Source organism: Semicossyphus pulcher, unplaced genomic scaffold (genome assembly GCF_022749685.1).
Source record: "Semicossyphus pulcher isolate SPU_LCO1_2020_fin unplaced genomic scaffold, fSemPul1.0.p SCAF_13, whole genome shotgun sequence".
Taxonomy (NCBI): Eukaryota; Metazoa; Chordata; class Actinopteri; order Labriformes; family Labridae; genus Semicossyphus; species Semicossyphus pulcher.
The window spans coordinates 4,594,478-4,619,061 of NW_027211637.1; the positions used below are offsets into that span (position 1 = coordinate 4,594,478).

Below are 24,584 nucleotides of genomic sequence, written 5' to 3' on the forward strand. Positions count from 1 at the left end.
CTCCGGAGTGGTGCTGCCGCCTCAGAACAACATCTGGGAATGAAACACTTGGAATTTAGCATAACGTTTGGCCTATGATCTTTGCTGTAGAGAAGTGGTGGTATGGTTAAGAGGCCTAAGAGGTTTTGGGTATCTATGCTGGTACTTATATCTTATAGTACTTCAATGACAATGACTTCAAAACGGTAGATACGTACACACAAAAAAGCACAAAGAGAACGGACTACGATAGACCTATAAATCACTTTTTAAATATGTTGTTAGTGGGTCAACTTACAAAGAAGATCTAAAAATGTTAAATGTAAAATTGAAAAATGTGTAAATTCTTGCTGTAGGCCTTCCTTTTATAAAATTTGCATCCTTAACCTCTTAAACCCTGACCCATCGGGGAAAATGCACGAGAAAACAGAAATGTTTCAACCCAGAAAGATCCCAAGGCTTTAAAAACTTTATAATACAAACCTGCCTGAGGAAAAACTTTTTTTCAAGTGGGGTTGTATGAGGTACTTATCAATATTAAGTGTACCGCGTACAGTAGATAGAGCTAAGCAACGCTGCATACGGGGTCAGGAGTACCACATACTTCAGCTGCTTAAAAGAGTCCTACAAATAAACAAACATTTCAGTTTCAGTGTACGCTGTATTTTAGGTTTTGGTGACGCTTCACATCGACGTCAGACAGCCCTTTCCCTCGGCACTATGTCTTACTCTGTGCAACGGCCCTGTACACCTAGCGCCGAAATCACAACAGCAAATACAAGAAAATACAATATTACGGAAACAACAAAATGCCATTCACGGAGGGGACAAGCCTACATTATTTACTGTGGGTGGTGAAATTTATCCCCACATCACCCATATAATGAAGAGCTTCTCCCCCCCAAAAAAAGGCTTTTAAAGTTTCAGGAAAAACAAGAGGTGCTGCTCAGGTCACACAAGAAAAGCCAAATTTACTTATCTGTTTAAAGGTGGCGGTAACTCGTTCCAAACTTCAGGTAAGTTAATTGATAACAAGATAAGATGCCTCCGTGTCTGTCTCAGCAGGTGATTGATCGAGGTCAATCATCAAAGCAGCAGCACCCTGTCTAACCAACTCCACTAACTACTTTCCCGAGGGAAAACTTGCCAGGAAATATTAGCTTTTAAAGAAAGAAGGTAACTATGAGACCCTGAAAGTACTAAGTCAGTTTGACTAATTCATGGTCTGGGCTGGATAACGGCGTGTCTACACTGAAAGCTGTGTTGTCTATTTATCTGTCTTTGCACGTCTGACGGAGGAGCTCTGCCTCTCGTCTGATAAATCCGGCTGTCCACACAGGCTGCGTAACAGCTTGTCTTTAACTTGTGCTCTGACTGCTGCCAAAAAGCAGGTGACCTACACTCAAAACAGTGTCTGAATGCACCCTGTGTAAAGTGGGCTGAGGACAATTACTAAATTCTACTAATTTAGTCTTAGGAGATCTTGGGAGGACAACTTTCCATCTGTGTTGGCCTCTATAGCCAAAACTATTCTCTTCCTCTTCTTCTTCTTATTCTAGCTTCACAAAATGATGTGTTATTAAGCCAGCAAAGAAATCCAAGCGCATACACAGCTATGGACAATCACAGCTGGAGACTGTTGTAGCTACAAAAGTCAGTCAACTGTTGTGTTGTTACAAATATGAATGAAGCCAATAACTTCCCGTCAAAAATACATCGATATTTTTACAATCTATGACAAAGGAGAATGTCACCGTCTTGACATGTGACATTGTCCTTGAAGGCCATAATAATTTAAACACATTACGATTAAATGTTCCTCTTCACTCGGCCACTATACGACCAATTGTGAAGCAATAACAGGAAAGATTAAAGGTCATAGTGCGAGGACAGATTAGTTAGATTAGATTAACATGGGGAACCTGTGCAATAGCATTTGTGACCGGCTTTCCAATGAGAGAATTTCACACTTTAAATTTAACTTAATAGTGTGCATAATGGGCTGAGAGACAAAGCCACAGAGAGGATAAAGGAGAAATAAAGAGAGAAAGACCAGGAGAGAGAGAGACGCACAGAGAGATGCATCCAGCGTCATGTAAACTCAGTGGAACATGGAATAGGCTTTTGTTGCCATCTAGTGTCACTTGGAGGAACGGCTTGATCCAGCATTCAAACGGCCGAGTCATTGAGTAAACATGGACAGAAGCATTAACTGTCTTTGCAAATCAATACTTCACCTCTGTCACCTGTCACATTACAATCCCCCTGGTGTTTACATGACTCTCATTTCAGTACCTTGGAGAGTACCACAAGCTTGTAGACATGTTGCATTGTGCTTTTTGTTGAGGTTCAGACATTTTAAGAATACCTGCCGGTTGTTGGCGGACTTGATATTAACATATGCTGACATAAGTACCCAAACGTTTAACCTCTTAGGTGTAGGTGTCAGAAATAGCTGAGCTGGGGCGCTAGTTTAGCTCAGTTGGTAGAGCAGGCATCCCATATACAGAGGCCATTGTCCTCATCGCACTGATCGCAGGTTCGACTCCCGGTCTCCCGGTCTGCCGATCATTTGGTGCATGTCATCCCCCACTCTCTATTCCCAACATTTCCTGTCCATCTTCAGCTGTCCTGTCAAATAAAGGCAAGAAAGCCAGAAAAATAATCTTAAAAAAAAAAAAGAAACAGCTGAGCTTTCTTTCAATCTGTTCTACAGTCAACAATAAATAAAAACTCTACATATGAACCTTGTAAATATTGATATTATTTGACGTGTGTGTCCTTGTTTACATAGTTTCTATGAAAAGGGTTGCCCAGGATTTGACATTTCTCATAAGACTTTTTTATACTCACAAAAAGCCCCTCTAGAGTTACAGAACACATGGTGCAAACATTTTCACTGGCTGAAAACTACAACTCATGACAACTAAACTTCAAGCAGCTATAATCTAAAGTTTAAAGTGATAATCTCAAAGATTTTCAGCTAAATAAATGTCTGTTAAGTCACTATCGCAGAATGAGGTAACACAATGGTGACTGAGCCTATGGCTCACTAATGTAAGCCTTTGCATTTGCAGTATTACAGACTGGGTGTCTGTGGCAACTAATCAACTAAATCACAAGCGGCGCCCAGTTAGTGACGCGTTTTCCATCAGCCAGCAGTGGTTGGTCTGCCAGAGAGGGTAGGCGGAGCTAAGCGGCTGCTTTTCTGGTCTTCTCTCCTCACCTGTTTCCAACACTATCCACTGTCCTCTCTATCTTTAAAGGCATAAAAGGCCAAACTTTTCTTTAAAAAACAAAGCAGAAAAAAAGAAAACAACAGGTATAACTTCTTTCAGCCCATTGATTAGCCCTCCTGCTCACGATTTTGCTGTTAGTGTTCACCCTCACAGCTTTTATAGCAGCATTTTCAGGTGCAACATGCAGCTAAGCCCCAAGACTAGCTTGCAAACATACTGGAACATTTTTTAGGTTGTAAACTAATCATGAAATAAATACAGATAAAATTGCAAAGTGCAAAACCCTCATCTATAACCTCTCCTGCACGCATATAATTTAATAATAATTTCAAAAATACTTTGCAATCCGAGCTGGAATAGCCTTTAGCTCTTCCTGGCCATCAACTGCGTAAAATGACTAAACTGGTGCAGGAAACAGAACTGATTTTGCAGCTGTGTGGGGCTACACACACGAGAGACACAGTACATCTGTAACAGACAATTTCGTATTATATACCAAACTGTGATAGCTAGAGAGAAGGTTCAGTTTTTCCCTTATGTCCTCAAATGGCCACTTTGGGGGTTATTGCAGTTTAATGATGTATAATATTTTTTCAGTTCTGATCTGTGAGGACCTTAAGAATTATACTGGACATCAGTTGGGTGTCAGGTGTCAGGACAGTGACGCTCCAGTGCACCACTTTTCTCACGAATTATCTAATTAGCCTTCAAACAAAAACAAGTGCTATCACATTGTAAAAATTGCTATCTTGTACACACCGTAATTTTAATCAGCTTACATTTTCCTCCGTCACATTATGTCCTAGTGGGATGCTAAATGGTTCACTTGTGCATCACAGGCGTGTTCAGAGAATGAGCAAAGCACGGATGGCATTTTGTATTAGCCGAAGCTCCATCAGAGGAAGTTAAAGGGCAGCTAATAAAATAGGCTTTCTAATTGTATTGGAAGAACAGAGAGAGAGAGACAAATTTACCATATGCTAATGTGACTTATAACCTCTTTTTTTCTTTCAACAGGCACCAAAAGGCCATTAATACATTATAAAAAGAGAAAATCCCTTTTAGCCCTTTAGTTTGACTCCCTTTCTTTCCATTCTCCCATTCCCCACTCTCATTCTGAAATTAATCTGCAGAAGATTTGCTATTAACAAAGACTATTCACAGAGCGCAGCGCAGTGGGTGAGGGCCTTGGCTGAAAGATGAAGAAAGAGCCAGAGGAATAGCGGGATCAGGCAGTTCACTGGGAAGAGGACAAAAGACAGGATGAAATGAGTGAGGGAGTGAAAGGCAGAGAGAAGAAAAACACAACTAAAAAGCAGATGCTGCACATCATTGTCTGGCTCTCTGTGACTCGTGACTCAGAGCTGCGCCCACGCACGCAGGACAGGAAGCACTTAGTCACCTGTCTCCCTTCTGCTCACACCTTTGTTCTGCACTCAGGGCCAAAGTCTTGAGTCTGTCTGCTCCTCAGTGACTCTTTTCAAAATGATTGGTCACACATTCATACTGCAAACTCTCCGCTCGGCCGATATCTTAGTTGAGATAAAAAACAGCAGAGAGAGTTTTCTACAAGCACCGGGTGAACCAGCCGACACTAAAACTTTTCTAAATGACTCCTTTTGAAAAAGCACTGGAGAAACATGATTTTCAGCATCAAACTGCAACAAACAGTCGGGTAGGGCTGCACCATTTTGGAAAAGACACATTGCGATATTTTTTGTCCTGCGATATTAATGTGATATTTATTTCGATTTTAAAAAATACAGGAAATTACCAGAGTACTAGATAAATGCAGTGAGTTTTTATGCACATAAATCAATCATACTTTTTATTATTTGGGACTTTTAAGTCTATTTACTTATAATAAAAAAACAACCCCCCCCCCTAGACTCTGACACCTTTATAAAAAATAGAGAGCACAGGTGGTGCGACACAGACTTGTTGGCTGCAGTTATTTATTTGTTATTTATACGGTATGTCATCAACCATTTTGAACAGTGTTCATATGTATGTCTAATCAGCATGATCAACTTTTGTAAACGAAAACTCGCATCTCCTGATTCTTGTCGGCAAACACAACCTCATGCCGTGTTTGTTCTGCAAGTGTAGCCGCTAAATGTAAACACTCTGTGGCCTGTCCGCTCCGTGAACGGTCCCTTTATGTAACCACAGCGTGAACCAGCACCCGGACGAGGTGCCGCTGTTAACGGGAATACTCTCACTTATAAGCCACGTCTCTTAACGGAGCTGCTGCCGTCACAGATCATGACGGCGAGATGATCGAGGCTCCGTTACGGGAGGTGGCAGGAATCAGGAGACGTGAGTTTTCGTGCTTGTTTGCGGTTTACAGGCAGGTGACACACACACACTCAGCGGTCAGTTCTCTGCGTGCTCTGATTGATCGTCATTAAAAACAAGAAACTGGCGAGTTTTTGTTTTGCACCGAGCAACAAAAAAGTAGCAGCTTGACGTGTTTTAATTCATTTGCGTCACCATCGCGCGTCCTGCGCTGCAATACAGCGTGCAGCCTTACAGCCTGGTTTTATTACCGGGTGTGTCATTTTGGACTGGAGGAGAACTCAGCTGGTCATTCAGGCTCGGGTCAAAATCTTGTGACGGTGATCCTCTGTCACCTTTTGCTCCCTCTTTCTTTCCTATCATTAATCCTTTTCCCTGCACTAACTCTAAATGAATGTTAATTCTTAATTTTTCCACGTCATCTTCAGTATGTTATTTCAGTCTCCTAACCTGTTTGCCTTACTGTAATTTGAGGGAAGTGTTTACTCTTCTGTCAATCACCAATGAATTGTGTCCTTTCAAAGTAATGGTCAGACATATATCAATATTGTGTCTTGTATCTATAAGAAACATTGCCATACCTGCCATAATTTCTTTCTGCTATCCTTCCTTTCCCATCAGTCCTCTCCTCCCTTTCTGATTTCTATCAATAGTATAAAATGTTAGTCATCTTATATTCTTATTTAAAAAATATTCACCTCCTTCTCTTATTTCATCCTAAAACAAGTTAAATTAGCGACAGTCACTCCGTCTCCTCCTCCTCCTCCTCCTCACGATCCTCCAGGAAATGTTACATCACTTGTGAACCCTTCTTTTTTTTACCCTCTGGCTCATTCCCTCCTCCTCAGCTCAATTCTCCAGGAAATGCGTATCATCTCCTCTTTCACTGCCATTCATCCTCGGCTCCTCTTGATTCTTCATGCTAACCCCTTCACAAAATGTTCAGTCACTTCTTTTTCATCCTCACATGCTTCTAGTTTAATCAGCTGTCACCTCTTACTCCTCATCTTCTCATATATTCGCTCTTCCTGTTTTCTCCAGCAATATTGCATCAGTGTAAACTTTTCCATAAAAGGGCATAAAATGAACACGGGCCAGCCTCCAAATGCAGCCTGATTCTAACCATGACAGCCAACTGACTCTGTCAAGACACCAGGCGTGCTGGCACATACTCTTATTTTTGCATCATGAAAAACCATTTAAATTCTTGGATAAGGGTGCCCAATTGATCGAACGAAATTCTTTCTAACTGGTTTGATCGTGGTCTTAAAGGCCGATCATAAGAGCCAATCAGATGACGCTAAACACGTGAAACAATTTCTCTAAGCGACACTAAAATGGTTTCACCGGTCTCACAGTTTTATCAGGTGTCTGAACAAGATAATAAATCTGCAATTTGCAAGGTGTGCTCCAAGGAAGTACCTCGTGGGGGAACACAATCAAAAAAATTCAACCCCACGAACCTCATCCGAAGATTTTCAAGGTGAGTCACGTCAAAGAATATGACTAGTATTTAAATCAAGCTAGTAGAACTACGGAGGAGAGAGAGCGGTCGGCATCAGCAACTCTGCCGTGACTCACTCAAACGACCGTAGCAGAGACTTCAATAAGTTTCACAAGTGGCATCTGGAGTTCGAGCGTGTGTCCCATGTCCATGTTGAGCCGAACTGCGCAGTTTATTGAGCAAAACTTCGAACAAAGGCAAGTTGTTCTTCGTACTCAAGAGTTCTCCGGGTCACACACCACGGAGGCTGTTGCAGTTGCATTCAGTGACATGTTCTGAGCATGGGGGATCCCGAAGGAAAAAGTGTATGTTACCAGCCTGTTTAAACAAACAATTGGCAATTCACCATACTTTCTCATCTCTTAATTTTAATGCCTTATGTATAATGTTGTCAAATTAATAAATATGATAATGTTAAAAGAATAAATAGTGCTACACAATCAATCCTAGGCTTCAAACAGACCCTGTAATCGGCATCAGCAGATACTGCTTCCAGTGATCGGCCCTAAAAATCCTGCTCGGAGCACCTTATTCTTGGAAATACATTTTTAAAGGGCATGGTTGCATTATGATGTAGGTGTCTATAATATCTTCTGACAGTGGCTGTTCCCGAATCAGAATTAGGTCAGTGGGATCAGGTTTGGTTGCGTAACACAACGATTCAACTATCTGTCACCGTTTTTCAGTTCAGCGCCACAAAAACTCTTTTTCATCCTCTTCTACGTCAGTATTTTACCTTCACGGTGGCTGTGGGCCAGATTTCAGGCATTAAATCATTTCCAGCCGACGAGCTGGACGAGCTCTCATCAGTACAAAAACACATTTTAGTCTTTCCAATGACTTTTACCTGCAAGGTACTTTCTTTAGGAGTGACTACTTAAGTAGACAACACAAAGAGGAACCGTAAATTGTCTGCTGAGGCTAAAAGAAATTAAGAAATGGCTAACGGAAGCTTCAGCTGCTCTCACTTGAGCCTAAAGTCAAGCCTAAACAGGGACGCTCAACATATAAAAGTTTTATAGAAGCGATTTTGCAGCAGCTGAACAGAATAAAGAGCTGCACATGATGAGTGATCATGTCTTTTGATTTCACAACATGGAAGAAAAATCTCATTTGACTCCAGAAAGTGAGCAATCTGCTGCACTTCATGTGTATGTGCGTATATGTATTCATGGCACACGAAACAGTAATTACAAGGAGCCCTCAGCATCAGGAGGTCCGGTCCCGCTCGACCGGTCATTCTGCTCACGACGTCCCTCCAGCGGCTTTCTATTAGCGGTGGGAGTGTGTTGGAGTGGAGATAAGACGAGCACTACAGCATGTCTCGACACAGGGGGAGGCAGGTGGAAGAGGGGGAGGAAGAATCACGTGAAACAGGCGCCGGCTGGTGTGTAAAACAAGCTCTCCCCTTCCCACGATTAAGCCTCCAGGCCCGCAGCACTCCTATCTCCAGCTTCAGGAAACTCTCAGGGTGCAATTTACCGCTTGCACTGCACTGATAATACTGTCTCCAGGGCAGGAAGGAGAGAGTGATGGACCGGGATAGAAAAAAAAGAGAAAGACAGAAAGAGATAGAGAGCAGGGGGTAGGAGAGGATACAGGAAAGGAGGGAGAGAGAAAATGTAAAGAGAGGGGGAGATAAAAAGAGAACAGGGATGTAATAGGTGAATGGAGGAGGAGAGGAGGGAGGAAGAGGCGGAGGCAGAGGGAGTATCACCATGGAAATTACAAATGCAATCCCAAGACCCAATTTGTGTCGGTGCAAATGCTCCAACACGTGATTACACCAGAGAAAACCTGACCAGAATCATAACGTAACCGTGTACAAACTTATCTCCACCTACTGACAGACACTCAATTATTAATCCGCTTTTACGGCTTTATCACTGAATGTAAAACCGGGTCTTCAGTCAAAAGCGCTACAATGACTACGGACCAAAACTCTAAATTAAACACAGATTACAAGAGCTCCGCCAACGGGTCACAAGAGGATTTTCAAATGGGGAGAGGATCCGAGTGGGGATGGGGAGAGAACGCGGCACAGAAGGTTTTTAATTATAAACTGTAAATTAAAGATAACAACTACATTTTTTAACTGATAAGGCAACAAAAAATAAAGGAATATTTGAGTGTTTATCATCTCTATTTACAGATTCTACATGGAAATGTAGCTAACAATCTGTTAGATCAAAAATTGAATGCTGTGTCACAAAAGCTGTTCAGCGTTTAGATTTCCCAACTTCCTCGAATGCATCAGAAATGATAGATCTGACCTCCTAGTTGACCTCTTAGGGACAGACCTGATAAAGCTTCAGTTTTACTTTTTACTGATCTGCATCTTGATGTTGTTATTTCAGCTTAAAGGGGACTTATTTTAGCTATGCAATCCATTTTCTATAATTCTGATGTGTTTTTGAATCACGTTTGTTTTGTTTTAGAATTTGTATACATTTTTTAATGTAATTATTTTTCGGGGCGTCTCCTTCTTCCTGAAATGAACAAGCCGTTTGGCCATTCAAAGGTCAGACCTTAGCCACGATTGGCTGATAGTATTTGAAGTGACCCAGCCGCACTGCACTCTCTAGTTGTAAAAAACATGGCTGCTCTAGTATCGGTTATGTGTCCTGATATGTACGAGCCAGAATCACCAGGAGGTATCGGAATGGTAAGTTGAAACACTCGACTACAAGCGAGTGAAAGAAGGCAGCCTGAGGTGAATGACGGTGAATGACGATTGGTCGATTTCAGTGAAAGCAAGGTTCTACGTAGAAACCTGCAGCTGTTCTGAACGGCCCATTTCAGAGGCGACCTTTAAAAAAAATAAATTCTGGAAACACTCGGAATTATGCAGTTTTAACTTTTTTACTGTGAACAATAAACACCCAAAAATGTGAAACCCATTAAAAATATGGGAATATCCATTTGAAAGATGTGGCCCCTTTAAGACATGTCAATTAAAGTCAATCAAAAGAAAATCTGTTTCTTTTTCGGGTTCATACCGCTGACGTAAGAGTGCAGCCTCTGTGTAACTCAGTATTTACTGTGAAACTGAGACCCATCCGGAAACAGATGAGCGAGCGCTCCTCCAGGGAGACATATCTGACATATACAGAGGGGCGAAATTCGCTTCACTTTTGAACTGAACACACGGTCACTTCTCAAGTTGCTAACTGGACTGTAAACCATGCAGCTCATGGAAAAGGAAGCCTTGAAGTCTAACCGCTGGCTAAACCTGACATGCCCGCATGTTCACCGTTTTCCCTAGAGGCTAGATCGTCGTCAGACAATAGCTGATGGCTTCCGAGATTGGAGTGTTTCAAACTAATCTTACCTTACATGCAGAGATAACTCATTCATATAATTCAATGTATCGTGGTAACACACACCACAGGGAGAAGTTGGATCGGTAGGCTGTATCTGAGGCATTTGATACTGGTATCAGTAGTGGACAAATTCTTACCACAGCAGTGCAAATATTTATCAAAACTATGTCCTGATTATCCATTAATTTTATTTAAGACAAACATGGCTGAAAAAAGGAATCATGAGTTAATTTCGGAACTAGGAAATCAAAAAGGCCAGTGGTCCAACCTAAGTTAACCCGTTTGTGATGTTAGTGATTTTATGTGGTTCACCAACAAAGCAGGAGTCTCTATCTCAAACCTCTGACATCAGAAGGTATGTGTTGAAAAGATGCAGAAGACAAAGAATGTGTGCTTCTGGCTTGGAAAAGAAGAATATATGTTTTACCAACTATGTGTATGTGGGTGTGGGTGTGGGTGTGGGTGTGGGTGTGGGTGTGGGTGTGGGTGTGGGTGTGTGTGTGTGTACCAGCTGTTTGGCTCTCTCGGCTTCCTGGCGTTTGTTGTGTCGTTCCCGGCTCAGAGCTTTAATCTTCTCCTCCCTAGCTGCCTCGCTCTCTCTTTGTGCCTCCCTCGCCAAGTCCTCCTTTAGTTTTGTCTGCTGACGCTCAAACCTGAAACACACACACACACATGCACATAAAGACACACATCTCCCTTTCAAAGTTCTTTGATTAGTGTTGACATGCTTTAAACACATGTTTCCACAAGGGGGCAGCATATACCACACTTATGATACGTGGAGTATCTAAGTTGTGCTCTTGAATGACAATATAAAGTCACCTGAACTAAGAAGAATTGTGTTAGAGAAATGTAAAACATTGATGGCTTGAATATGTTGGCTTTAACTTATGTGTTCATCGGTGCAATAAAAAATCAGCAGTCCTCGAGAAAGTCTGACTCAGACCTTATTGAAAGGTGGCCTGTCTACTCCAGTTTAACCTCCATCTACAAATATTCCACTCTGTGCTTACCCAATTTTTCAGTAGACAAAAAAAACTAACAATACATAAACTACAACTGACTCTGCCTGATGTGTCTATTTTTGTGCATCAACTTTTAGAGCAAAAAATGATACAACTGATATGCCTTAAAATAACAGCTTCAAAATCCTTTTGAAGGAACCCTGACTTGTAAGATGAAGAATGGGAAGTGTGTTGTGTTTAAAGGCACGGCGCTCCAACAGAAAGCCCTGAAGGCACAGTTCTACAGTTTCTTGTCTTAGCTTTACATTCTAAGAATTGTAGGGGCACCAAATTGCAAGAAATTGCAAATTCTTGCATTCTGCTGATTTAAAATTACTCTCATTATTGAAGTGTACATATGTTTACCAGTCTCATTTCCTTTAACCCACCTTTTCTGTTCTTCGTTGGCATAAGAGGATGGTTTGCTGGTGTTGGACTGGGTCTTGGGTTGGGCCCGCTGTGGGCTCTGCTGGGGTCGAGGACTTGAGGCACCTGGAAATACAGAAAAATCTTGTATTTGTCCTAAAGATAAGCTCATAAATAGGTTACTCTAAATGGTGCAGTTTGTTGATTTAAAGTCTAACTATTTAAAGGCCCATTTACAGACATAATTAATACACAGTATAAGTAGTTATACAGCCCAGTAAAAGTTGACTACCATAAAATGTGCAATGCTAGCAAGGAGGGCCTAATTTCCTGGAAACTGAAATTAAGATAAGATCATCTTTTATTCGTCCCACAACAGGGACATTTACAGAGTTACAGCAGCAACGTGGATAGTGCAACATTACAATAAAGGGCATATAAAAAAAAGTAACTAAACAAGTGTATCCTAAAAAATAGTGTATCCTAAAAATTATGTACAGAGCTAATAATATAATATAATATGCAACGGACCAACATAAGGCAAATTAGGAGCTAAAAAGACTCAAACTAACAATAGCTCAAGGGGAATTTCCAACAGAACTTGTATACACGTTTTTATGACTCACAAGAAAAAGATCAAGCTCCAAAATGTTTTACAAACTTCCCATAATGCAACTTGTGGCCATGTTTTTTTGACGCTCCAGGAAGACGTAGACCTTTGTGTGTAAAATCTCTGACATTCACATCCCATATTGTCCAAATGTGGCATTACATGATGACAAGTTTAACAACTAAAACAGAGTTTGCAATTTCCTTTTCAGGACACCCTGTGTGCACTGAAACAGCACCTGAATGTGTTCTTAACAACATGTAAACGGCAGGTTAACATGGTCAGCTAGCAGCATGATACCTGATCCTTTCTGTGTTGTCAAGTTTGTTGTTGGTTTGCGTTCTGGAGCAATGTTGGCCACTCCTTTCATCCTCTGGAGGACGTCTTCTGATAGCTAGACAGAGGGATGAAAAAACTATTAAAAAAGACAAGAATGTGTAGGCCAGAGATGCAAAATTAACACAGAATACAGAATTTAGGATTATCCTAAAGGTTTTTGTTCTTTTAAGTTTCTGCAAAGTTAAAGACAGTTTGCTGGAGGATAAAGCATCATGCACAGTATGTGGCATCTCCTCTAAAATCAATCATCCTTTTATCTTCTTTTATGCTCTGGCCTAAGGTTAAACACATGAAAGTGCAAAGTGTGCCCAAAAACAGGCTCAACTCAACTCTTCTTAATGTGCGTGTAGAAGTGTGTGGGTGTGTGTGTGTGGGTGTGTGTGTGTGTGTGTGTGTGTGTGTGTGTGTGTGTGTGTGTGTGTGTGTGTGTCCAGGAAGATGGTTAAACATAGCTACACAAGAAACCACAGTAGGCAGCACAAGCCACTGACTCACTGTTTCTATGACTCACAACATTTGAATGTGCAGGCAGGCCTGGGAAATAGGATTATCTGTACAGCTCTTTATTTTCACTTTTTACAGACAATTTTCCAACATTTTGCCATCATTATGATGCATTCAAGTATCACAAGTTTGAACCCTTAACTTGCTTGAATTGCAAAGGTTTATCTCCTTTACTCCAGAGGCTTTTATACTGTAATATTTAACTGGTTTGGATAGACCTACGATCACTGTTGGGTGTGGTCAGAAGAGTGCTCTTCCTGTCATAACACTCGACAAGACATGAAGTTAAAGGTGCACGCATTTGTCTGTCTCTACAGCAAGGTGAAACCTATGAAAGCCAATTTCTAGCAATAAAAGATATAAAATAAGATAATTAAGCCTTGATTATAAAACCATTACCAAGGTAAGTCATAATTATGATATAAAAAATCATTATTGTAGGATAGGAGGTGGAAATGACTTACAATGTTAAAGTGTTACAATTTCATTAAGCAGACACTTTTGTCCAAAGCGACATACACCTGAGAGTTAATACAGCACAGTAACCTTTATGTATACAACATCAGCAACATCGTCACTATCATCATCATCATCATCATGGATATCCTTATCAATATCAACAACATCCTCAACATCATTGAACTCTCAGATGTACGTCGCTTTGAACCAAAACATCTGCTAAATAACATTGTAACACATCAAAATCATGAATCGCATCAATATCATTAAGGGCGATGTGTTGTGAAAGAGCTGGGTCTTTAGCTTTTAAAGGTGGAAAGAGACTCAGCAGCCTGAATGGAGTTTGGTAACTCATTCCACCACTGGGGGACTACAGAGGAGAAGAGTCTAGTTAGCGACTTAGGGCCCTGTTGTGATGGGAGTACCAGGCGCCTTTCATCCTTCCAGTGTAGTGGGCGGGAGGGAGTGTAGAACTGGATGAGGACGTTCAGGTAGGCAGGAGCCGTTATTGTTGCTGTTTTGTAAGCGAGCAACAGGGTTTTGAATTTGATGTGAGCGGCAACTGGGAGCCAGTGGAGGGATATGAACAGTGGAGTGACGTGTGCTGTTTTGGGTTGGTAAAAGACCAGTCGCGCTGCTGCGTTCTGGATCAGCTGCAGAGGTTTGAATGTGTATGCAGGAAGGCCTGCCAGAGGGGAGTTACAGTAATCAATGCGTGACATCACGAGAGCCTGTACCAGGAGTTGTGTTGCATGCTCTGACAGGTAGGGTCTGATCTTTCTGATGTTGTACAGGGCAAATCGACATGACCGAGCAATCGAGGCCGCGTGAACCTTAAAGGTCAGCTGGTTGTCAATCATGACGCCCAGGTTTCTGGGCAGACTTTGTGGGCATGAGTTCAGCTGGTCCAAGCTGGATATAGATCTGTGGTTGCATAGAGAGACTGGCTGAGATGACAAGGAGCTCACTCCAAGATAGGTTGAGCTGATCTCCATTTGGAGATATCCGCAAGGCATGATGAGATCTGTGCCAAGACTGTAATGTCATCTGGTGGGAATGACCATGGGAGCGAATGATTGCACTTAGTGAGGTGGTGTATATTGAGAAGAGAAGGGGACCGAGCACTGGCCCTTGAGGCTGGCCCTTTGGATATTCCGTTTTGTTTAGACTTTTGAATTTCATCTAATAATTTTAAAATAATAATGCCTTTTTATCTCATATTCTCAACATTATATTTAAAAATTATGACTTTTTATATCAGTACAATGACTTACAATGGGAATGTAAGGCTACGTTGTTTTATACATTTATATTTTACTTGCAAATAATGGTTTCCTAAAACCTTCAACCCTTTGATGTTCCAGAAAAAAAGAGTTAAGTTGCTCTTTATCATACAAAGCAAGCCTAAATTATAAAAGAAACCTGGGCAGTTTTTGGCTATAAAAAAAACAATATGTTTTGAGAGTCTGTGTGTGAAAGTTAATTACATGAATTTACATTCCTTTGTGTAATCCATGTTGAGAAGGCAGCGTGATAATGTAGGTGAGGATGCAACGGTAAAAGGGTCAAAGACTGAGCATATGCATAATGAAAAAGTAACAATTTTTATTCACTGTTCAAAACATTTTTTGGTATATTTTTTGCAGTTAATTTTTTATCTTTTTCTTACACTCGTTCATATTATTTCTTCCCTCTGTGCCTATGTGCAGGTTTTCATGTCTGGACATGAATGCTTGTCCTTTGTTAAAGCAGTTAAGGATTAAGAATATCTCTGCTAATGCAAATGCAGCAGAATCCTTGTCACATGAGTACATGATTGCATAGACATATCAAAAAGTCTCAGTTTTAACCAATTGTGCAGCCCCATTACATACATGCCATTATCACAGGCATCACTATTTATTAAATTTAGAATGTTAAAAAAAAATTGAGTAGTTTAGAATATTGGTAAGATATCCACTTGTATTACCATTTCAGTGGTTTGTCATGACTTGCAGTACGCCAATTTCCGACATTTACAGAAGTACATGAAGGCAGCAGTATCAAAATGCAGAGAACGGCTAGCCAAACTCCACTCAAAATCTGCTCATTTAAAGCCACCTTGTTTAAAGACAAATATCCCGATAGCTACAACATCAGTTGATGCTGTTGCAACGTCAAAGGGAATCTCTCTTTAATTTAGCAACACATCCAGTGTGCAAATAACACTTTCCAACAAAAAATTAGCCCACGTTGACGATTTGTAGCCTCTTAACTGCTAGCTGAATGCGTTATCTCTTATGTTGTTAGCAAATGTTGTTGGTGCAATGTAATAAAATGTCTTCTACTAAATACAGAAAAGTCACATGCCGAATTTACCACAGGACCTCTAGGCTTACTTTAAGACCAAAGTCATCTGCCAGATATGTTATTTGGCAAACAAACAACGCATTTTATCGACCTGCATATTATTATGATAGTAGTTTGGCGTAGGAAAAAAGGGGCTATTTAAGGTCGTTGTTGAACCTGCCCCAGCCCTTGCATCCCTATACATCCTCATCGTGTCAGCGGTCTCCTCACGGGTTGTAGACTTAATGATAATTTAGTTCAGAATAAACTGGTGACTTTATTTGCTGTGCAGCAACATGCTAACGGCTAGCTTAGTTAGCGATGGGCGTAACAAAAAAGTAATGTTAGCATGGCTAATCAAACGCTAGCTTATTTAGCATTACCTTGACTCCACGGAGGATCCGGACTCTGTCCTCATCATCGACACCGAAAGACACTTTTCTGGTCGTACTCTCTCCTGAGCCCATGCCTTCTGTTTTTTCACTGACAGCGTAGAAAATGGTCTAGCGTGGAATAATTGTACTATCATGAAATAATGTTAGTGTCCTGCCCAATGACAGGATAAGTGACAGATGGGATACGGGTTGCCAGAGTCTTCAAAAATATCCTCCTCTTGCAAGTATATGTCAGTAGCTTAATATATTGATGAGATACAGCAAATACATTGGTAAATTATGTACAAAATAATGTATCCTCTCGTGTTCGACACGTTCATTTAGGTCAAATTAAAACGGTACACCCGCTGTTAAATACCCTTTTACAGCAGAATCTGGCAACCACAATGACATACACTAAAGCACACTTGATTGAATTAACTGTCAAGAGACAACCCTGTGCCATTATACCGAACAAACCGTCAAACATTTAAAACTATGTATGCACAGACATTTTCTCACTAGAAACACATACGTCATTATCAAGGTTTATTTGTTGTACAAACACCAGCATGTCTCTTATTTAGGGTAAATGTCAGTTTGAACTTTGAGTGTTTACTGTTTATAAAGACAATAGACATACACAACACATTCAAGAGACATTCGATTAAGTTTAAATTAACAGGCAAATGAAATTATATTAAATATAAAAAAGGAAAAGAAGAAAAAAATCAGCCAAATACATTTGATCGAATCTAGATTATCTATGTAGCCTATTTAAAAATCCCCTTGGTGATGAGCAAAAACAAAGCGTAAACAAATGATCTTGTGATTTAAATGCTCCAGTTCCATAATGCAGTCATACTAGATAGCAAATAAACATGTTTGTATTATATGATGCCTTTCAAGCTTATTTTTTTATTTATTTTTTCATCAAGAATTACACATGAATGCACCATTTGACAGAATTTACTCTTCACTCTACCTGTACATTAACTGTCTACTTAAAGCTGTATCAAAAGGACAAAGGATAATTTTTAGTTGGAGGCAAATGAACTTTCTTGAACAACCAAATATGTTTTAGCATTGGGTATATAAAACATTAGAAGTTGTGTTCACATCCCACTCTGCAGTGTGATCCACGACTCTGGTGTGTTTGAATGGATACTGAACGCTGGATAAACTGGCTCCCTAAACACAGCCCTGAAGGTATGGAGGTGCTCCCTGCGTCCTTTGGTGCTGTGGAACATTAATGTCCCCCCCTCATAGTCCAGCGCTATCTCGATCCTGAGCGGATGATTGGTCATTTCCCCCAGAGCCACATTACAGGAAGATTGGCACATCGTCAGCTTTCCATTTTTCCACTGTAGCCTCCAGGAGACAGAGTTGTGTCCTAGGCGACTGTGGTCCCCACGGCGAGGGAGGCTCTTATAACACACCCCCAGTGACCACATGGTGCTGGAGCCCACTTCTACCACCCACACGTGCTCGCCACCAGAGAATCCCTGGCTGCACAGGACCTGGGGTGCACTTGTAAAACGCTCTGGGTGCTCCAGATACAGCTGCTTGGTGGGGCTGTACCTGACCGTACGCAGATCATTGGAGATGATCAGGCTGGGGTTGGTGGTGCACAGGTTGAAGGTGAGGTTGAGGGGGTTGAGGAGGATATGGATGGAATCCAGGAGGCGGCTCATTTCTGATCGGAAGTCTTGGGTTTTGAGGCCTGCTTGCAGACGCTTGGTGTCGAGTGGGGCCTTTGAAGGGATCTTGGAGGGGATGGGACATGCAACGACTTCTCTTAGCTTATGTTCAATCAGCACGAACCTGCAGAGTACAAAAATATATTCAGTTGTCCTCCTTTGTTTTACCCTGCTGCCATGTGCTCTGCTTTGTTACTTAGCATGCCTTCACTTAACAGACACAATATTATGAAAGCTGTAAATTTATCAGTGAAAACAGATTAGTAGTATTATTTGTTTACTGAATTTTAAAGTAAATTCTTTGCTAATTTTATGTTATCTATTTTACTTGTAAAAGCAGGACAGTCTTTTGTTGTACCTGTGTATGAATAGGCATGTGTCGGTCTCACTGAGGGCCTGTGTGGCACTCTGCTGGGCCTCCAGTAGCTGCTGCTGTTGCATCTCGAGTGCACTGAGTCCGAGCTGCCAGCTGTTTCTGCGCTGGCCTCTCTCTTCCTCCAACAGCACATGCAGGCGCTCCCGATACCTGAACACAATACAACAACAAAAAGAAGGTGAAGAAAGTCTCGAAGTAAACATTGTTAAAATATATTTATTATTGTAACTGATGTAAATGCTGTGGATTTGTAGATCTCAGAAGCATATTTTTTGTTTTCCAACAGACTGACGAAAGAAACGTTGAATATTCAGAGGTGAGAAGTGTAAACAGAGGCAAGCCTGGCACAGTGAGTTCTACTTTTTCTCCTGCATTGTCCATGTTACCTGCCTTTCCTCCTCTTGCGCCACCATGAGGTCGAAGTTTGTTTTGTGCATTGCCTTCAAATATACCAATTATTGAGTCCCCTCCGAAACAATTGTAAGAACTCTGGTGAGACTCTTTATTTAGCCCCATCCCTTGTTTGATTTATGACCAAACAAAGACAACTTGCTAATAAGTAAATGCTAAGACATGTGAAACACTAAACTAAGAAGGTTTACATGGTACAAAATTATTCACGCCAGCATTGTTTTGCTAACCTGTTAGCAGGCTAAGGGTGCTTGAAGCACAACTTAGAGTACAACATCACAGTCTCGCTATCCCCTAAAAGAGAAGTAGAAGTCTTTTTTCTTTTGCATGTACCATAACAAATCTGAGTAGCAAGACAAACTTTTGTCTATCAGCATTTTATGATCTAATTAAACATTTGAGGGCTGTTCTCGCACAGTCTGTGACATGTGCAAGTTTTCTGTCAGTCTAAAATGCTGATAAACTGGATTCATTGCATAAAACGATCGAAACAAAGAGTTATCTGTACAAGTTACAACCATCCTGCTCTTCAAGTCTGAAGGGTGAAAGTTGCTGGTAATCTGATGAACGTGCGATAAATTGTATTTTCACACGTCACCTTTGATAGCAAAACAGGAAGGGCAGGCCGACACAAACAAAACCAGTATCACATGTTTACCCCTCTTATTTAAAAAGAATAAAAAATAGTCTTATTAAAGTATTTTGTTATTCTATTTACAGATTTCTTTGTAATGTGATTAAAAAAAAAAATAGATCTGTACAACCTCATGAATTATCATGCATATTGTCAATCACCCGTGGGCATCGTAGGACAGATTATTTGAGCAACATTTAAAAAAAGATGTCTGGGTTGTTGTTGTTGTGGAGGGGGTGGTGTTGGTGGTGGTGGTGGCATCTCAAGAGAGTTGATATTGTGTATTTTCTATCGTGTTTTCCACTAAACCCTCAAAGCCACTGAAATGTGGTTTTAAAAGTAAAGTCCGTGTGTAAATATCAGTTCAGAGAAAAGGCGTCCTTACATAATATTATTATGGCTTAAAAGGTCAAAAACCCGGCTAATCTGCTTCATCAGGACTGTGGAGGTGTGGTTTGATCAGATTGGATTTAGATTGAACGAACAAGAACAAAGCCGTCGTCAGATTCTGATTCAAATCAAGGTGCATGAAAATATGTGACGTCACTTTATTTTGTCTCACTAAGCCCCTCCCAATTCAAACCTATGAGATGAGGGCAGACAAAACAGTGCAGGCAAACCTCTCATGTGAAATAACCAAACACTGTGCTTCAAGGTAAGACACTGATTAAGTAATCCAGTTTTCAGAAAGTTGCATCTTTTAGAACCTCAGTGTATCTTACTTTTATAGGCTGTATCAATACCACCAGCAATATTACCTGTCGACAAGTGCAGCCATACTGTCCATCACCGTGACGGCCTTGTTGACCAGTTTGTCTCCGACAGCTTCGGAGGCTCCTTGCTCCTCAGCTGTCTTCTTTAGGAGACACTCAGTTATCTGCAGCCGGCTGGAAACCACCTGCAAACACACATTTAACACATTAGACATACGCGTGTTTAACATGAAGAGGAAAATCTGGAATGACTGGATGTGCTTTTCTGGTAACTGGCTGTTAAGAGGACACTCAGCACAGACGTAATTTAAGAATTTAAATACATTGTCTGGAAACTGAGAACTCTCTTTGACCCTGTCATTAAGTCATAATGCCGTTCTCATCTGTCAGAAACGTTTGCCATGCACCAGTTTAAAAGCCTAATGGCAACATGCCAGTAGCCTCCAGCTACTTTCTACACTCCTCCAATGTCACGTTTCATTGCTGCCCAAAATGTGATGCCTCGTCATCGTTGCTAAAAAATGTGCACTCTTTAAATTGTTCTGTTTTCTTGCAATCCATTTTAAAAGAATAATTATTTGTTTATAATTAGAAACATTATTACGATGCAGTAGTTAGTGCTGCTGCCGCACAGCTAGGAGGTTTATAGTTCGACCCTTGGCTCGGACAGAGAGGGCCTTTCTGTGTGACGTTTGCATGTTCTCTCCGTGCATGTGTGGGCTCCCTCTGGGTACTCTGGCTTCCTCCCACATTCCAAAGACATGCTCGTTGGGTTCATTGGTGACTCTTAAATTGCCCGTGTGAATGTGAGCCTGAAGAGTGTCTCTATGTGTCAGCCCTGTGATTGACTGGTGATCAGTCCAGGTTTAACCCCGCCTCTCGCCCAATGACAGCTGGGATAGGCTCCAGCCCCTCATCAACCCTGAACAGGATAAGCGGTATGGATGGATGGATTCTCCATGTGCTAAAAAATCATAGACTGTATGCAGGAATTAAAAACAGCCAGTGTTGCGTTACCCACTGGCTTCTGGTATTGCTTTTTGGCATTTTGGCTGCTGCCATATTGTTTTTATGGAGCCAGAAGTGACCATATTCTGACGAGAGTTTGGAGAGGAGAGAGGGTTAAGCTATAGTTATGAGCTTAGACAAGCGCTGGCTGAGTTTGCAAGGTGCATCTGTTATTCATGGTAATGCTGGTATCAAAGCTCCTGTGAGGAACTTGCGGTTTGGGTTGATTTTGGCGCCCCCTGTGGACAAAGCCGTACCTCTTATCGCTTTGCTGAGCTTGTCCTGTAAATGCTTTAGTGGTGGTTTTTAACAAAACATTTCATCCTGCTTTCTTCAACAGTCATATGCATCACTCACTTAAAGTTTAGCCCTGGAAAATAAACAAAGGCAGCGTGCAGTTTATTGCTTCGTCTGACACCTACCCCCCCCAGCAGTTTCAGGCATTAAAGATAACTATATAGAAATAATCAATCTTGTCGCTGATGGTCTGGTTTGCTTTTGTAGGTCATACAGAGACATCAGAATTAATTTCAGTCTGTTTCATAACCGTCAAAATACTCCTCATAGGAGCTTTAACTGGGATGCAAATGTGAAAAACAAAAAAACATTTACTGAAAAAATAAACAGCCACCTCCCCAGAGGGTCTTTTACTGCAATCAATGTTGCTGTAATAACAGCTGGAAAAGGTAATAAATCCAGTGAGAAGTGTGCTCATTTACTCATACACTTATACACAATCAGATTTGTGTTTGCAACCAGTTGAGTCGCCCCCTGCTGGACATTAGAGAATGTAGGTTTAAGGCACTTCAATATCGGCTTCACTTTTCTGACTCAGAGGCTAGATCCACTTCTTATATACGGTCTATGTTCAAATGTTTGCTTGCCTCTAGACAATATTTAGATTTTGGACATTTCAATGTGACCTACTGTGCAACACTCAAGGTTACCTATTCAAATAAATTGTCCCTAATTCTCCAATAATAAGTTCTTAAATGCATTTTTCCCCAGGAAACTTTTTCCTATTATTCAGAATTGTATAACTAAAACTTCGGCCTTCACCAGTTAAATAAAACGTCGTCTGTGTTTTACTTTTGCACCAATTCTCCAGATTGTCGATGTTTGCCAAACGATAGAATAAAAGTTTGATTGATGTAAATGAAAAGGCAGAACTACCTTGCAGCGGCTCTCCAGCGCTCGTCTCATTTCCACCTCAGCTACACTGAAGGTGAGAACATCATGGTTCTGGTGAGAGCCCTCTATGAAGCAGGCAGAGCACAGCAAGGTCATGTCATTGGAACAAAAGTACTCAAAGGGACGTCTGTGGACGGCACAGCCCTTCCTTCCCTGCTCATCCATGGCCTTCACTAAGGTGTGAGTCCTGAACGACTCCTTCTCCTGGTGTCTCTGCAGGTGCCTGGAACACAGCGACACCTCACAATTCAGGCAGGTCTTCACAGCTGGTGTCTGCTCATCGATGCAGTGGTCACAGAAAACCTCCATCATCTCAGGCTCGGCGTCAGGCTGTCTGTCCAGCTGTGGTGCTGTGGCTTGGTAACCCTCGATGATGCTGCTGAGCTTGAAGTTTTTCTGCAGGGAATTCACACCCTGAAATTCCTCTCGGCACTCTGGGCAACGTGGAAGCTCTTTTTCATTCTTGTTGGCAGTGTTGGCAGTCTTGTAGATACAGACTCGACAGTAGTTGTGTCCACAGGGGAGAACCACCGGATCAGAGTAGAGTTGGAGGCAGATGGGGCAGCTCAGCTCGTGGGCCAGCTGCTCCTCTGGCTTGCATGAATACATGATGGGAGCTGATGAGCTTCTTTTAGTCGGTTAATTCTCTTTTCATCCAAACCTCCTGCACATCTTTCTCCCTCACGCTTTTGTTTCTTCTTCACTCTGTCTCTTCTTCCAACCTGCTAAACGACAAGTGAGTCTACAATGACAACCGGTAATAAAGGCTGTATGCAGAGAAAACAATGAAGTCAGCAGCCCTTGACGATTTATCGGAATGACAGGAGGTGCATCACCAAATATGTGCAGGGCAGCATTCCTATCCGAGAAGCCCTGCAGGCTGTGCTGCCAGGAAGTCACACGAGCATAGGGGCTGATGTTGACGGTAAAAATATGAAACGCATGACAGCTCAGAACTCATGTTGGATATTTGAAAGAAAGTTCAATGTCAGGATCTTTTTTTAAAAAGAAAAAGAAAGAAATGGACATTAAAGAGGTTCAAGTTTCATTCTACAGCAACACTGTTCATTGTTTATTGCTTGGATGTGCAGCAAATGAAGGAAGCTGCTGTACACACGTGTAGTCACATGTTCTGAAGTAGCCTGGTGACTGAAAACACACACGCTTCCACCTCCTTCAGTGCTGACATGTTTAATGTTTTAATATAGAATCCAGTGAATGCATTAAGGACACTTTTCAGGTGAGTTTTCATGGTGAAGTACAAGCAAAAAGTCAAATGACACCCACCATTTGAACGTGACGACTGCCTGTTTCCAAAACAACCAATAGCTGCAGGTACTATTGTACCTGACAAAAACACAACACACAGGACCTTGTGATGACACTGTGTTCCAGAAACAGAGACAATGTTCACTCATTCACAGAGCAGAGATGACATTACATAGAACTGTGATTATCTGACACACAAGAGTCTTCAATGTCACAAAGGTATAACTTACTGCACACCTAACCTGCTAGGGAGAAGGTTACTATCCTAAGTACAACAAAAATCCCTGTCATGCACATTTTTACCCTGATCATGGTTTTTGGTTTTGTCGAGCCAGTTAACAGCGACTGCCTGGCTATGTGAAGCTTAAAAACACACCCCTCTGCTCTCAAGTAGTTGAAACAAACGAACGACAAAAACTCCCTTCAATGCAGTCAAACATTCAGGTACAGTATTCAGGTATAGTAGTTAATGCACCACTAAACTGGCATGTTTGTCACCCTGCTCTAAGTTTCAGACCACATGTGCTGGTGTGACACTTTGACACAAGGACATCAGGAAGGACATGTGGAAAACGATTAATAAAAAGGGGTTTATAAATAATTCACTGAAAAAAACTGAATTAACAAAGGGCCCCAAATATTTTTTTAAACCATAAAGCTCCTGTGAGTTTTCATCTGGTTATGAAACAAACTGAAATTAATTCTGATGCCTCTATATGACCTACAAAAGCAAACCAGACCATCAGGGATAAGACTGATTATTTTTATTGGGGGGGGGTAGGTGTCAGGCAAAGCGATAAAATGCAAGGACAAAAGCAGCAAAGGGATAAGACGTATGGCCACAGGGGGCGCCAAAATCAACACAAACGGAAAGTTCCTCACAGGACCTAAAGACCAGCTCCAGTCATGTTTTAAAAGGTATAAAATGTTCTGCTTGAAATAATAAATTGCGTTA

At 41.3% G+C, this 24,584-nt stretch overlaps 2 protein-coding genes across 3 annotated transcripts in view; both read right to left on the reverse strand.

The window, feature by feature from the left end:
* The window catches only part of chchd6a (coiled-coil-helix-coiled-coil-helix domain containing 6a), an 83,709-nt gene extending 67,196 nt beyond the window's left edge, over positions 1 to 16,513 (reverse strand). For both annotated transcript variants that reach the window (XM_069660298.1, XM_069660297.1), the window contains exons 1-4: positions 16,337 to 16,513; positions 12,624 to 12,717; positions 11,737 to 11,839; positions 10,852 to 10,996 (exon numbers count right to left, since the gene is read on the reverse strand). In XM_069660298.1, the coding sequence (XP_069516399.1) occupies positions 10,852 to 10,996; positions 11,737 to 11,839; positions 12,624 to 12,717; positions 16,337 to 16,420 (426 nt within the window). In that variant the 5' untranslated portion in view covers positions 16,421 to 16,513. The remainder of the gene's footprint in view (positions 1 to 10,851; positions 10,997 to 11,736; positions 11,840 to 12,623; positions 12,718 to 16,336) is intronic.
* Positions 16,514 to 16,867: 354 nt separating this feature from the next.
* On the reverse strand, positions 16,868 to 23,101 carry LOC138590050 (E3 ubiquitin/ISG15 ligase TRIM25-like). The gene is made up of 4 exons (XM_069660583.1): positions 22,343 to 23,101; positions 20,207 to 20,346; positions 18,386 to 18,553; positions 16,868 to 18,151 (listed from the first exon to the last, which is right to left on the reverse strand). The coding sequence occupies exons 1-4, from the start codon at positions 22,967 to 22,969 to the stop codon at positions 17,443 to 17,445; spliced, it is 1,644 nt and encodes a 547-aa protein (XP_069516684.1). The 5' UTR covers positions 22,970 to 23,101; the 3' UTR covers positions 16,868 to 17,442.
* Positions 23,102 to 24,584: the final 1,483 nt, after the last annotated feature.